General features: G+C 52.4%; 6 protein-coding genes across 7 annotated transcripts; 4 read left to right on the top strand and 2 right to left on the bottom strand.

The window, feature by feature from the left end:
• Positions 1-1,001: 1,001 nt before the first annotated feature.
• PV05_06474 (uncharacterized protein) lies at positions 1,002-3,512 on the top strand. Its single transcript, XM_013459216.1, has 2 exons — positions 1,002-3,225; positions 3,283-3,512. Exons 1-2 carry the CDS (start codon positions 1,750-1,752, stop codon positions 3,409-3,411), a joined length of 1,605 nt encoding a protein of 534 aa, XP_013314670.1. The 5' UTR covers positions 1,002-1,749; the 3' UTR covers positions 3,412-3,512.
• Positions 3,513-3,959: 447 nt separating this feature from the next.
• Positions 3,960-6,250, top strand: PV05_06473 (uncharacterized protein; the record flags this gene model as incomplete). The annotated part of the gene is made up of 5 exons (XM_013459215.1): positions 3,960-4,621; positions 4,719-4,769; positions 4,869-4,927; positions 4,995-5,287; positions 5,379-6,250. Exons 1-5 carry the CDS (start codon positions 4,175-4,177, stop codon positions 6,248-6,250), a joined length of 1,722 nt encoding a protein of 573 aa, XP_013314669.1. The 5' UTR covers positions 3,960-4,174.
• PV05_06472 lies at positions 5,103-7,088 on the bottom strand. 2 transcript variants are annotated; one of them, XM_013459213.1, is made up of 3 exons: positions 6,826-7,088; positions 5,540-6,763; positions 5,103-5,451 (listed from the first exon to the last, which is right to left on the bottom strand). In XM_013459213.1, the coding sequence occupies exons 1-2, from the start codon at positions 6,911-6,913 to the stop codon at positions 6,378-6,380; spliced, it is 474 nt and encodes a 157-aa protein (XP_013314667.1). In that variant the 5' UTR covers positions 6,914-7,088; the 3' UTR covers positions 5,103-5,451; positions 5,540-6,377. The 2 variants fall into 2 exon arrangements, with proteins under 2 accessions (XP_013314667.1, XP_013314668.1); XM_013459214.1 differs by having other exon boundaries at positions 5,103-6,763.
• Positions 7,089-7,336: 248 nt separating this feature from the next.
• On the top strand, positions 7,337-11,045 carry PV05_06471 (uncharacterized protein). The gene has a single exon (XM_013459212.1). The coding sequence runs from the start codon at positions 7,518-7,520 to the stop codon at positions 10,851-10,853; it is 3,336 nt and encodes a 1,111-aa protein (XP_013314666.1). The 5' UTR covers positions 7,337-7,517; the 3' UTR covers positions 10,854-11,045.
• A 37-nt stretch (positions 11,046-11,082) lies between these two features.
• PV05_06470 (mannose-6-phosphate isomerase, class I) lies at positions 11,083-12,844 on the top strand. Its single transcript, XM_013459211.1, has one exon. It carries the CDS (start codon positions 11,428-11,430, stop codon positions 12,640-12,642), a length of 1,215 nt encoding a protein of 404 aa, XP_013314665.1. The 5' UTR covers positions 11,083-11,427; the 3' UTR covers positions 12,643-12,844.
• On the bottom strand, positions 12,817-14,323 carry PV05_06469 (ribosomal protein S2). The gene is made up of 2 exons (XM_013459210.1): positions 14,236-14,323; positions 12,817-14,185 (listed from the first exon to the last, which is right to left on the bottom strand). Exons 1-2 carry the CDS (start codon positions 14,264-14,266, stop codon positions 12,948-12,950), a joined length of 1,269 nt encoding a protein of 422 aa, XP_013314664.1. The 5' UTR covers positions 14,267-14,323; the 3' UTR covers positions 12,817-12,947.
• Between the last annotated feature and the right edge of the window lie 7 nt (positions 14,324-14,330).

Genomic DNA, 14,330 nt, shown 5'->3' with positions numbered 1-14,330 from the left:
GCTGTCTTAATGTGCGCTGACAGTCTAAAATCTACCTCTTTAAGTGAGAGTTCTTTTTTTTTGATATTTCGAGTGCCAAGACTATCGCCTATAAGCTCTTAACTAAAGACGTCTAAACTTATAGGTATCTTAGGTAGTGAGATAGCCTAAATTTTAGGCGTCTTTAGTTAAGAGCTTATAGGCGATGGTCTTGGCACTCGAAATATCAAAAAGATAAAAGAACTCTCACTCAAAGAGGTAGATTTTAGACTGTCGACGTACAACAGGATAGCGTCAGATCTAGAAATACCCCATAGTAACTAGATTCCTGAGATGCAGCCCTTCAATCTGACATACAAATCAATATGTAAAAGGTTAAGTCGATGTTCCATGGATGTGCTGGTGGTGCAATGATCGATTTTCTCAAAAACCAAGTTGCATGAGACAGTGGTCCACGTGGGCCGCCGTAGGGCGGCGCAACATACCCCAGTCGGCGCATGCATGGAGCAGCTCGTATGCCACCGCTTTGGGAGAGACAGTCACCTGCTCGAAGTCGATGATTGGGATATTATCGCTCATGGTATTTGCTTGGAGTGACGAATAGAATTGCCTATCTGTATTAAAGACAGGGAACAGACAGCAACAATAGAAATGACCTTTGAGATCTCAAAGGGTTCGAAGCAATCAGATTGGGTGCTGACATGAATACTAATGCTTCGGGCAAGCCGCCTGCTGATAACGAACAGCGACATGGAATCTTGTTGCTAAAGATATGGAGTGATGCAAAGCCAAAGATAAGGCTAGCTGAAGCATTGCTCCCTAAGGGCACTCGCCACCGGGACTAAGTACCATAGTACGGTAGTTCCTTCTTACTACTGTTAATGGTGGCGGATTCGGTGTTGGCCGAATTCCTCATCTTCCAGGTTCAACATCGAAAGCAGAAACACAGCTTAGCAAAAGGAAAAAACAGCGCCATCATCGATCAAAGCCCAACTAGAGGTCAAGATGCGCTTTTTGGCGTCGTCTTGAGGAGGCTGTCAAGCAATCGCCGAGACTGCTTGATGTGCTTGATGTGCTTGACGGTGCTTGATGGTCACGCCAAGGCGCCTGAACAGACTCGAATGGCGATGAATTTGTGAGCATCCTGAATCTTGCTTCCTGTCTTATACCTACGATATGGCCGGTCTTGATCGGGATGTCCACCAAACAGGCATCGTCAGGCTTCCAGAAGCCATCCACGATCGTCCCAGCTCTTCACAGCTGAAATCAACATTGACCTATCCCATCCATACCTGGCCATATCTCAGTCTGCCATCGGTGACCTTCCCAACGCAGGATGACACCCGCGAACTAGGGCCTCAAAGATGTGGCGCGTCTCGATTAATGCCTGGCTTTTGAATGGTCCGTCCTTATCAAACCTCGCTACAGATTCCTACGCTGGCCGTCTGGAAGCACAACCATCGGCTGCCTCCGCGTTCTTCACTCGCTAACATGCTTGAGATCATCCATGTGGGCACCTGCAGCGTCACATCGATCTTGGGGCGCGCCCGCCCGGTCCTTTGCACCCTTGACCTGGGACGGATATGCTCGAGATTCGAGGCTCCGGTAGGCTCGTGTATCGATGTCCTGGTTATCTTGCGCCAATGTATATCAATGGACGCGATCGCTGCGAGGTAACCTTTCCTCCCTCTCTGCCAGTCTGTGTGACCCTTCGCTCCTCATAGCTTAAACAATCCGTCCCCAGGCACACGAGCAGCCATATCGACAGTCATGGCATCCGCGCAGCCTGCAAGTTCCTCCCTTACCTCCAAAGATGTCGTCGACGTTGAGAAGCAGCCCGGCATTAGCACCTCGAATGACGGTGAAATCCGCCGCGGCAGTGTCACTCCTGCCTACGAGATCGCACGAGCTCGCGAAATCCAGAATTCGATCGCACCACTGCGTTGGCTGAGCAAAGGCGAGCTGTGGATGGATGAAAAGATGGGCATCGAAACCCAAGGTATCGACCGAATTCCTGAAGACATGAAACGACCTCCTCATCTCATCAACACTTTCTTCATGTGGTGGTCAATGACTTGCCACGTCGGCACTCTTCCATTGGGTGTGTTGGGACCCGAGTTCGGTCTGACATTGGGACAGTCCGTCGCGGCAATCGTCGTTGGCACGTTCCTCGGTGCACTTTGTACTGCATACACTGGTACTTTGGGACCCAAGACTGGCTTGCGGCAAATCGCCATCTCAAGATACTCTTTCGGTTTCTGGGGCGCGAAGCTCTGCAGTGTTCTGAACGTGATCATTGGAGGTGGCTTTGCCGTCGTCAACGTGGTCATCACTGGACAAATGTTGTCAGCAGTCAGCGATTATACCATGACCATTGCAGTCGGTTGTGTGATTGTTGCTGTTGTGTCTTATGTGGTTTCCGTCTTCGGCTTTGCGATCATCCACACCTTTGAGAAATACAGCTGGATTGTGTGCTTCATTCTGCTGTGCGTCTTGATCGGTCAAGCGGCACCGCACGTCGGACCCTCAGCCCCAGGCTTTGGCACAAATCTTGAAGTCGCCGGCTCGTGGCTCAGCTTCATGGCAATCTGCTTCTCCAGCTCCTCCGGGTGGTGTTCGATGGCCGCCGATTACTACTGCAATTACCCTGCTACCACAAAGAGCTGGAAGATCTACGCCCTCACACTATGGGGTGTGACCATTCCCACGGTTTTTGTAACCGTTATAGGTGCCTGCATCGGGAATGCTGCTCTGCTGAACGCCTATCCTCCATACGCTGACGCATACGAGAACCACAGCCTTGGTGGTCTTTTGCTCGTAATTTACCACCCCATTGGTTGGAGCAAGTTCTGTCTGGTTATCCTCACATTCAGCGTCCTGGGTAACAACATCGCTATCAACTACTCCTCAGGCCTTTCTCTGCAACTACTTGGCCATTATTTCCATGCCGTCCCGAGATTCATCTGGTCTTTCTTGGTCGCTCTAGTGGTTGCTGTCCTCGCCATCGCCGGAAAGGACCATCTCTCAGCCATTGTCTCTGATTTCGTATCCCTGCTAGGCTATTGGACGATCTCTTTTACCTTCATTCTCCTGATCGAAGATCAATGGTTCCGCAAGCGTTCTGGTGAAGGTTACAACCTGGAGGCCTGGGATCAGCCGTCTAAATTGCCGCTGGGTATCGCTGCCGTCCTTGCCCTGCTTTCCGGTTATCTGGCTGGTGGTGTCACTGGGATGTCTCAAGTCTGGGTAAGTTTAACTCTCCAGAATCCTCAGTTTCTGACTATAGGCTAACGCATTTTCTAGTATGTCGGTCCCATCGCTCGTTATTTTGGACCATACGGCGGCGACGTGGGTATTTACTTGTCTGGCGTCATTACCCTGATTGTCTACCCGATATGCAGATGGTATGAGAGGAAGAAGACGGGCAGATAAATGTGACTGCCGGGTCGCCGTGGAGTGTCCGTGCTTGATATGTACATCGGAAAACTGGTACTTGTTTGATGATGTTGAAATGTAGGCCTTGTATCGAAAAGTTCTCGATAATTCAGTACCTCTCCTGTTGCTCATATCCCCAACAAGTTCTGCTGCCTGCACACTCTTATCATAGCCATATTGCTCGCAGGTCTATACGTGCCCTTGTCCTCCCACATATACGCTATATGCTGGCCTTGAAGGTCGGTGACCCTTGCAGGGATGCAAGCAAGGAGACCAGTCTTCACGTGGCGATCAAGCTTCTCGGACCAGTCGAGGGGTTCTCTGCAGGATGCTGCAGGACTAGCATTTAGAGACGTGGACACGGCCCCGACCATCGAGGCTCTGCAATATCCAATAAAAGTCATCGAATCTCGAAAGCTGGGTTCAACCTTTGTCCAGTCCTCGGCTTGCTTTGAAGTCTCGATGATCAAGCTTGATAAGACCCAGCCCGCTCCTCTGCTAAGCTCCCCTTCGAGGCCTTCCTCCGCGTTGTCGCACCTGAAGCGGTATAGTGCACGCCCGCAAGCTTGCCACGAGTGACCATCCTTCACTCTCCCAAGATAACGGCCCTCCCACTCAGCCGCAACATTGCAGCAAGGTACGCTTTGGCTAGTGCAGAAGTCCGAGATGGCAGACACGTTGGAGTGGCCGCATTCCAAACAGCTGGGACATTTCTCTTTCTCATCATTCATCTGCTGGGTGCCTGCGTCGATTTGTGAACATGGCTTCAGTCGTCGAGAAAGATCCTTCGCAGGCGGATGTCAAGAACACGAATGCTTCCCCAGCTGATACTATCTCGGTCAAAGATGGTACAACCACCGACACAGGACTTGTCCTCACCCATGATGAGTACCACCTGGCTACCCTAGGCTACAAGCAAGAGTTCGTTCGATGCTTGGGCTTGTTCGAGTCTATCGCGGCGACGTTTACCTCGATGAATTTTATTTCGGGCATTCCAGTTCTCTTTGGCTGGGTGATGTACACGGGAGGTCCAAAGGCTGCCTTTGCCAACTGGACGATGGTCGGCGGCTTCTCATGCATCGTCAGCTTGGTTATGGCTGAATTGGGCGCCGCTCTACCTACCACTGGTGGCATTTATTTCTGGAGTTATCGCCTGGGAGGAGAAAAGTACGGACCGTTCTTGAGCTGGATGACTGCCTGGTGGAATGTAAGTCATGCTGGGCCCTTTCCGCAAGGACTTGCTCTCTTGCCCTACTGCTTCTGTACTTCTGTACTACTAAGACAATGTTGCTGACGACTTGTAGTGGGCAGGCTGGGTCACTGTGGTGCCTGGGGTGCAACAAGGCTCGACAAACGTAAGTACTCAGTCTGCTGTTTTAAAGATTCTTGCAGTCAAGAACAAGTCTTGTGCTTTGTTACTGCCAGCGCCCTTAAAGCTTTCTGACCATCGACAGTTCCTGGTCTCGGCTCTGATGATCAAATATCCGAATGCAGAAGTCCTGTCCAAAGGCTGGTAAGCACCCCCGCGGTGCCTGCATTAAGGAGTTTCTGAGGTCGTTACCAGCTTACACAACCAACAGGTTCCTATGGCTTCTTACCAGTATCGGCATGATCTTCGCCATGATCCCAAACATCTACAGTCCTAGGCTACTGCAATGGTATTTCCGATTCGCCATGGCCATCTTCTTCTCCCTCTTCTTCATGTACTGGATCTGGTTCCCAATCGAAGCTTCTAAAAAGCATTTCAACAGCAGTCATGGGGTGTTTGACCTATTTTACAATGGTATCAACCTGGGAGCGGAGAAGGAAGCTTCCGACGCATACTGCTGGGTAATCTCAGTTCTCTTCGGCGCATGGGTCTTCTACGGCTATGGTAAGAAATCCCGTCCCAACGAGCTTGTGCGTGTATCGAACAGCCTTCTGACTGATTCTTGCTAAATGGAAACAATTCTGACGATATGTAGATGCTTCTGCTCATTTGGCCGAAGAAACGAAACAAGCATCCACTGTGGTCGCCAAGGGCATCTGGATGTCCACCTTTTCAGCATGGATCCTGTCAGTACCGACACTCATTCTGGTCTTGTTCTGCATGCAGGACTTTGATGGCATCATAGGTGCTACCTACGCAAACAACTGGGCCGAGTATCTGATTCAAACCGTGGGAGAAAATGGTGCAGTGGCCATTCTTTCACTCCTCTGGGTTGACTCGACGTGTGCGACTGCATCATGCTTCATGTCAGCACAGCGAGTCACTTATGCGATCTCCCGGGACCATGTACTTCCCTTCAGCAGTTTCTTTAGAAAACTATCGAAGCGAAAGATGGCCGTCAATGCTGCGCTGCTGGTGTGTGGGATCTCGATTGTGGTAACGACGGCCGTCATCGGCTCAACCGTGGCTTTTTCTGCAATTACTGCCACCGCCACCATTTCCACCAACTTCTCTTACCTCTTCCCAATCGTCGCCCGGCAGACTGTAGGTCGCAAGAGCTTTGTCCCTGCAAAGTGGAATCTGGGCAAGTTTTCGGCACCCTTGGCCACGATCGCCACCTTATATATTTCGTTCCTCTTTGTGGTTCTGCTCTTGCCGCAGCTATATCCGGTCAATTCCGAGACGTTGAACTATGCACCGATTTGTATTGGGATCATTTCTATCGTCAGCTTGGGCGGATGGTTCTTCCCTCGATGGGGTGGGAGGCATTGGTTCGAAGGGCCGATCAAGACCATCACGGAGGCCGAGTTGAGCAATGCGAGAGTCGAAGGAGGAGTGGCGACAGTGGAGGAAGGCGATGCTCTAGATAACATGAGGTTTGGACACCGTAAGAGCGTTTCGGAATGATGAAGACACTGGTGGGCTCCAGAGGTCCAGGGCCGGCGGCAGTTACTTCACCAACCTGGAGTCATCAGAGTGTCTGTTTCAAACAGGAGGAGGGTAAGTCAATAGTCCATAGACTCGGTCCCAATCTTCATAATTTCTGCCTCACAAATTTCCTGCCTGCTGCGGCCATCGCGTTCTCCCCATCGACAAGCACACACCAACCTTCTCCACCCACTGTTCCTGGCTCAAAGCCTCCCACCGCTGACTCAAAATTCTCCTTCGCATATTTCAGATCCCGGTCGTCGAAGCTCCCTGGTTGAAGCCAAACAGCTCGGACTCCGGCGGATTTGGCTTCTTCCAAAACTCTCCTGGTGACCGATGGAGGAGTCAAGAATGACAGGGCTGTTTGAGTCGGATTCGGCAAGGCCAAAACTGAGGGTACAGTGTCGTACTCCTTTGACGGCAAAGCTATTGATGGTCGACCAGGGTTGATGGGCGTGACGGGAAGCGAATGGACATGATACCATGCCAGTACTACACGATTTTGGGGTTCAAAATCCACTCCTTGCCGGCCTGAGGAACGGAAATGTACTCACTCCGATACCCGAACTTGCTCTTGTCTTGACTTGCGCCAACAACCGCGAAATACGGGGATGAGAAGAAGCGCTTTGCAGCAGTCTCCATGGCTGAAGAGTCCTTAACCAACTGACACTGAGGTCGATTGAATGGTGGGCACGCTTTAAGGACGCACCGGGGATGAGCAAATTGTCTTGTCTCATCGATCGAAGCAAGCACGTCAACCACGGCTGGATGTTGCTTTGTCAGATAGTGCTGATGGTGCCAGGATGATGGTGCTAACCATGATCCGGGTCTAACTAGCAGGTTGGCAAGGCAGAATCCTCCCAACTGTGGCTGAAGAATTGTGGCTACTGGTGGTGGCTATGTATGTGGCTTCTACCACGGTCCCCGCGTGGTGAATCCTTAAGGCCACCCGAGGCCAGAGTCAGACTCACCGGCTGGCTGCATCCAATTGCAGCGGCAGCCTGGAAAGCCCCCGGTGACCCCCGCCAGTCATCCTGACCCTGGTTGCACTTGGTCTCGGGAAAACTGCATTGAACACATGTGTGAGTTCATGCGAGCTGATCAAAAGATGGCTGCCTCCCTTCATGCCGGCCGGTCCTGCTGTTTCGATTCCTCTCGTATGGTTTCGCCTTCGAATTGCCACGTTTGAGACGCTGTCTTGCCACCTCCATTGATTGTGGAATCGCGTGTACGCGCTTGAAGGAGAATGGCTACCTTGGCTCCCCGCATCCGGGACCAGCCTGATATCAGGGCGAGGATCAGCATCCACGACGAATCTACGGACGACATCAAAGAACAACTTCAATTGGCCGACCAAAGACAAAGAGCTCTACTCCGGTCGCAACAGTCATGGCATTCTTCGGATACGAATGGTCCGCTGCAACGAGCTGTGTTGCGCAAGACGCGAACCGTGCCTGGTCGACCGGGCCATCTTAGCGATGAACCTATTTCCGATGCCCTACCATGTCCGCTGAGGAGATCCAACAGCTTGAACTCGCTGTCAACGTTACATCGCGAAGCGGATGCTGCTGCGTTGAGCTTGTATCGAGGCTCCCCAATCTCTGCAATTAGCCCTCCATGCGTCGGCCCTATGTGGAAACCCAGCCTCGACTACGAGCCGCAAGACCCATGTCCTCCAAGACCACCAGCGAGGGTAGAAACCCTCAGTGATCACCGCAAACTACAGAAGATCTTGAAGAAATCGAGGAAAAGGGACAGAAAGACAGAGAAAGAGCAGGCAAAAGCACAGAAGCAAGATGAACAAATGCGGCGAGCATTTCTAGCTGCTGAGGTCGCCGCAGCTCGGAAAAGGAACGAGCACACTCTTGCACAGAGCCTTCCTGTGCGCTCAAAAAGCACCAAGAGTATTGCGTCCCAGTTAGCCAAGACCTTCAGTCTCGGCAAGCTCAGCCGACAGAGGAAGAACGATAAGGCGGATCCTCCGAGGCTTGCTGATTTTGACAGCAAAGATGAGCTCCGAGACTATATCAACCCAATGCAACCTGTGTCGGACAAGGAGATTGCTGAGCTTCCTGCAGAACTTCCTCAGTATACACCCTTTCAGGATTCGACTCGAACCCAGCACAATGAGCCCGTCGTGTTGCTGGAGGATAATCCCGCACCTAGAGAAAAGGAGGGCGGCCTGATCTCCAAGGACAACGAGCCGGACCCAAGACCATCAAGGAGTAACTCGAGGTCGATGAGGTGCGACCATTGCCAGAGCCCAATTCGTCTCAATCAGCTTTACTATCATTGCTCTATTTGCGAGGATGGCGATCGCATGTTGTGTTCTTCTTGCGATCAGGCTGGATGGAGCTGCCGGCATGATATCACCGAGAAGGTACGAAGTGTTTCTCGTACAACTCAACCGCGAAAAGCAGAAACTGTCTCTATCGAACGAGAGCCGAATTGCTCTGAGCAACGGCAACACGCGGCAGCCGTTGGGGAGCTGAATGTGCCGACATCTCCTGCTGGAACATGCCGCTTGGCAGATACCCATCACCAAGCCACTATGTCTGCTGGAAGTCCCTGGGCATCCAATGATGCTTCTACACGCTCAGCGCCGAAGCATCATCAGTCTGCCAGCTCTCCCTCAAGACCCAACCACGAAAGAAACACGGAGGTCTGGAGGCGTGAGCAAGATGTGGCAATCCGTGAGAAGGAGATTGTCCTCCGAGAGAGGGAAGCCACGATGCGGGAACGGCAAGCTTCTCTCAGAGAACAAGAAGCCGCGCTCAATGTGAGGACACATCTCTTCGCTCTCGAATTGCAGTCGGCTCTGGCAAAGCAAGCGCACGAAACGTCTATCGGCGTTGGTGCACAATTCCAGGATCTATCTCAGGTAGGGAGCCACATCAGGACGCACGGCAACAAGCGCAAAGCAGGCGGCAGCCAAACTGGACTGTCACCAACCAACTCTACCACCTCGGGTCACCGGTCACCCTTAAAACGTTCTCCCAGTGACCGAGAGGGTCAGGACGCCTCTGATGACGACAAGGAAGACAACGGATCTGGAACGCCAAAGAAGATGAAGCATGAGCCTGATGCTATTGAATCCCCGGAGAAATTGTTCGCTTGCCCATTCTGTAAATATGACAAAGCCAGGTACTCTGAGCGAAACGTCCAAGAAAAACACTACCGCGGCTGTGCCAGCGGCTATTGGCCCGACATATCTCGTCTCAAGCAACATCTGTATCGTGTCCACTGGCGTCGGACACATTGTGTTCGCTGCTATGCCAAATTTGACCGAAAAGAGCTCCTGGATCAGCACGTTAGAGGGTCACAGCCTTGTGCGTTGGTCGAATGCCCTTACCCGGAAAAGTTCGACGACGGACAATACAACGACATCCGCCGCAAGCGACCGGCAAATACGCCAGAACAAGTCTGGTATATCATCTATGGCATACTATTTCCTAATCAACCTCAACCAAGCAGCCCATATGCCGATAACCTCAACGCACCAGCAGGATCTCTGCATAGCCCATGTGTTCCAGAGCAGGACGCAATGGATGCGCTGGGTGAGGTATTCGAGTCACGTCTTGACCAATGCGTGGGCGCTTCCGACCAAGCATGGCTTCAATCGCCAGCAGCACGCGAGTTTATACGGCAGCAACTGCGATCGTCTATGACAGATGTTCTTGAAAGAATGAAACCTGCCACTAGCCCTTCCGTAGGCAATCCCTCAGTCGAAGTGTCGCCCTACTCGGCTGTGCCATCAGAAGCAACTCGCCGAGCTTCAATCTCCCTCACTCCGGTGACCTCCGTGCCGCCCTCTCCTGTCAATGGAAATGGTATTGTGAGCCAGCCCGACTCAGACGCTCAATTTTTGCTTCCGAGACATCGCCAAAGCTTCAGCAGGCCGTTCCCTGCTAGAACACTAGAGCGTGTCATGTCGGCACAGCCGATGCAGCCTCCGACTGATCAGCACGCTCGGGAGCGCCCGTCGACAAATATCACCTTTCCCATATCTCCAGTCGGTGACCCGGAAAATGACCAGTATGACGAGGAATGTCACAGCTGGACTCAAGGAGACGAACGCGGCCTGGCTATCTCGGGTGATTTCAATTTCGACTTCAACTCCGGGCTCGGATCGGCGGCGCAAGATTTGAACCAAGGAACAGCGGCGCCATCCGAACCGCCTGTTTACAGCTTCCATCCAGTGAGGCTTGATAGCCTGGAGCATACCTCTGTCCAGAGCGTTTCACGGTTGAAAGCCAACCACTCCAATGCTTCCTCCGTAGACTCTGGTTATGGGAGTTTTCACAAATCATCGTCGACTTCGTCTGCCCGCGCTGCTTCTGCTTCTGCTTCTACTGGGGCAAGGCCGACCAATCGGCCAGTAAGGGGGAAGATGAAAGGTAAGAACATCATACGAGATGCCCGAGACTCTAGCCCTGTCCCGGAGTCAGCGATCAATTTTGATGCACTGGATGTATCGTTTGAGGAGTTCCTTGGAGGTGCGCTGGAACCAGGAATGGATGAATTCGGCAATGTTGAACACAACAATCTTTCGGAATATCAGTTGAGATATCCTGCTTTTTAGAACGAACGCTCCATCTAAGGTAGCTGATCATGTATCACGACACGGAATGGAAATGATTGAAAACATGGATGTCGTTGTGTATGAGAAGGAAAGGCGCATGCATGATCTTCATGATTCCACTCTCCACCTTTCGGCTCTTCGTCGCCGGATCCAAGTTAAGTTAGTTAGTCACCGCCTCGCCGCGTCAACTCCCAACAGACATTAATTTCTTGTAGTCGTTGTCGAGATTCACACTTGAACCGAATCCAGCATTTTGAACAGGTCAAGCCAAAAGGTGACTTGGCTGCGGGTATTCGACATGTCGTGTCCACCATGATCAATGGAGTCACTGTCTCTCTCGTCACATTGCTGCGGGCTTGGTTTCCGTGTGATCCAGCGATATCTTCAACAGCCTGATGTCATAGGCATCATCACATCATGCATCATGATGGCCGCGCTTTCCTCCGGATACATTGCATGGCGCAGGGAGAAATTGGGTTTTTTTGGTTGACATTGTTTCTCGTCTAGACATCCTCATCTCACCCATTTCCTGGCCCTTCGACGATCCCTAACTAACACGCTGCCCGCGACCACCATGTCGGAATCTGTGATTCAGCTCAAATGCGACTGCAACAACTACCCCTGGGGAAAAGTTGGGAAAGAATCGTTGGCAGCTCGGCTGTGTTCCAAGACAAACCCGGAATTCAAACTGGATGATGGCAAGAACTATGCTGAAATGTGGATGGGAACATACCCCGAACTACCGTCCTACTCGCTCAAGACGGGCGAGAACCTCCAAGACATCTTGAATGCCAACAAGGAGAAGCTGATCGGCAAGAACGTCCTCGACAAGTTCGACGACAACTTGCCCTTTTTGCCCAAGATCCTGTCCATTGCCAAAGCCCTCCCTCTCCAGATCCATCCGGATAAAGGATTATCAGAAAAATTGCACAAAGAAAACCCGGACCAATTCACCGACCCAAACCACAAGCCTGAGATTGCCGTCGCGCTGGGCAAATTCGAAGCCTTCGTCGGGTTCAAGCCGCTCAGTGACGTGCACCAGCTGCTGAGACTGGAACCCCTATCGCAATTCCTGCCTAGCCGGGGTGGGCAATTCGACGACGACGCACTGCGCGAAGTATGTGTCAATATGCTCAAAGCACCCGAAGATGCCGTCAGTTCTGCGCTGTCGGGTCTTCAAAATTCACCAAAAGACGCCCTTGGGAAACAGACATATATTCTCGATTTGATCCCTCGATTGGCGGACCAGTACGGCAAGTCCGACAACGGCAACCTAGTCGCGCTGATCTGTATGAACTACATCGTCCTCGAAGCCGGGGAGGCACTGTACATCCCGGCCGACGGCATTCATGCATACTTGTCCGGTGACATTGTCGAATGCATGGCTCGCTCGAACAACGTGCTCAACACGGGCTTCTGTCCACCGGCCGATCGGGACTCGGTCGACCTGTTCGCCAAGGCCCTGACGTTCAAACAACACGACCCGCAGGAGCCGATTCTGAAGAGACAGGCTAGCGACAAGAGCGAGACCGGCAAGACCACCGAGTTCAAGCCGCCGATGAGTGAATTCAACATGCTAGTCACCGAGCTCAAGGGTGGAGAGACCGAGACGGTCAAGCCCGTCATGGGTCCGAGTACCATGTTCGTCACGAGTGGGACCGGGACAATGAAAGTCGACGGACAGGAGTTTGCCTTGGACGAGGGAAGTATCTTTTTCATCGGACAAGGTGTGTCGATCGAGATCAGTGCGAAGGGAGATTTGGCTGCGTACCGGGCATATGCTGAGTGAAGAAGAACTTCGGGTACATTTGTTTAACGAAGCAATGACCATGGCCCTTGTCAAATGGTCAACAAGAATCAAGCAAAGTTATGAATGGTTGGCCCTTCCCGAGGAGTCTCGGGAATGGCCTTCAATATCAAAGGAGGCAGGATGGTGCTTAGGAAAAGGCACGTAGAAGTGAATCAGAGCATAACTGCCGATTTGATTTCGAGCCATACCCTTCATTTATGCATCTCTTAGGCATATGCCCTCTTGCTCAAAGTGATTTTGGAGATCTATATTATACATTTGTACAACATGTAATGCCTGCACACCTATGCTCGACCACCGGCCTGCTCCGGCTCCTGCACGTCCAGAGAAGCAATCTCTTCGAGAGACGCGAAGATGTCGTCCAGGTGACCGGTGCTGTATGTCGTCTCGCCACGCATGGCCTGTAGTCTCCTGAGTCTCTGCCCTTCTTTACCGGCCTGGCCCAACAGCCCGCCGACCAGTGCAATCGAGCGGAACGAGTCGTCGTTCGCGGGAATAGGATACGTCACCCAGGTCGGGTCGGCGTCTGTATCGATCACGCCGATTGTGGGCACATTGAACAGGCCGCACTCGTGCAGACAGACCTGATTCTCAATCGGGTTTAAGCAGACCACCAGATCGGGCCTCATGACGGTGTGATTGCCCTGCGAGAATTTCTGGGTGTACTCATCGAGGTCCCTGTCGTGGATGTCGACCACCTTGACGCCGCACGCGCCGAGAATCTGCTGGCCGTTTGTGAGCGAGCCAGGAACCCACCGGTGGAAAATGTGGTAGCCGCCCGCTAGTTTCGCCGAGTTCACGGTGATTTCTTCCATGCCCTTGCGCGTGCCGACAAACAAGATGATGCCACCGCGGCGGGCGACTTCCTGGACGACCTTGGCAGCGCGCAGGAGGTACGCGTATGTAACGTCCAGCGAGATGATGTGAATGCCGTCTCTTATGCCGAAGATGTAGCTGCTGTTGGCGGGATTCCAGAGCGGTGTGGCGTGGCCGAGGTGTGTCTGGTTCGTGAGGAGCATGGGGAGCGTGAGATCTGATGGCATGGGTGGTTTGCGGAGGATGGTGGCTGGGTCGTAGGTCTGGGTAAGATTCGTGCCCTTGCGGGCTTCCTTTTGAGTGTGCCGGCGGTAGCGGTTGAGTTCTTTGAGGTTCTTGAAAGGGAGGGTATCTGTGGATTCGGGTGCTTGGAGTGGAGCTGGTTTGTTCTTGATTTCTGTTGTCGATAGCGGTGCGGGTTCGTTGAAGGCTTGTATGCGAGCCATGATATGCGAATTGACATCGGCATGGAGAGATTGCATCGACTTTTTCTGGACTTCGAGTTTTTCTTCGACGGAGCGCGTGGCAGCCGTTGGAGGGCGATCGATGGTGTCGAGGACGCTGGAGGGTTCATCTGGATGACCTGGGATCGTGCGAGGGGGCCTGGGGTCTCGTTCTGACTGTCGTAGCGTCGGATCGTCCACGTTTCTGCTGTTCACGTAGGATCGGGTCACTGTCCTAGTTGACTGTGACAATGCTGTGCGCCCTGAGCTTGGTTAGTCATGATGATAGTTATCTGGGTTAGAGGGGACCGACCATGGCGGGCGCAAAACTGTCTGATGATCATGACTTGTTGTCGAGCAACGACTTGCAGCAGGATCGAAACAAACGGACTGCATCCAGAGGTCGAT

This window comes from Exophiala xenobiotica (assembly GCF_000835505.1).
Source record: "Exophiala xenobiotica strain CBS 118157 unplaced genomic scaffold supercont1.4, whole genome shotgun sequence".
NCBI lineage: Eukaryota > Fungi > Ascomycota > Eurotiomycetes > Chaetothyriales > Herpotrichiellaceae > Exophiala > Exophiala xenobiotica.
The sequence above is the reverse complement of the archived record's forward strand: the minus strand, read 5'-3'. Positions and strand labels throughout refer to the sequence as shown.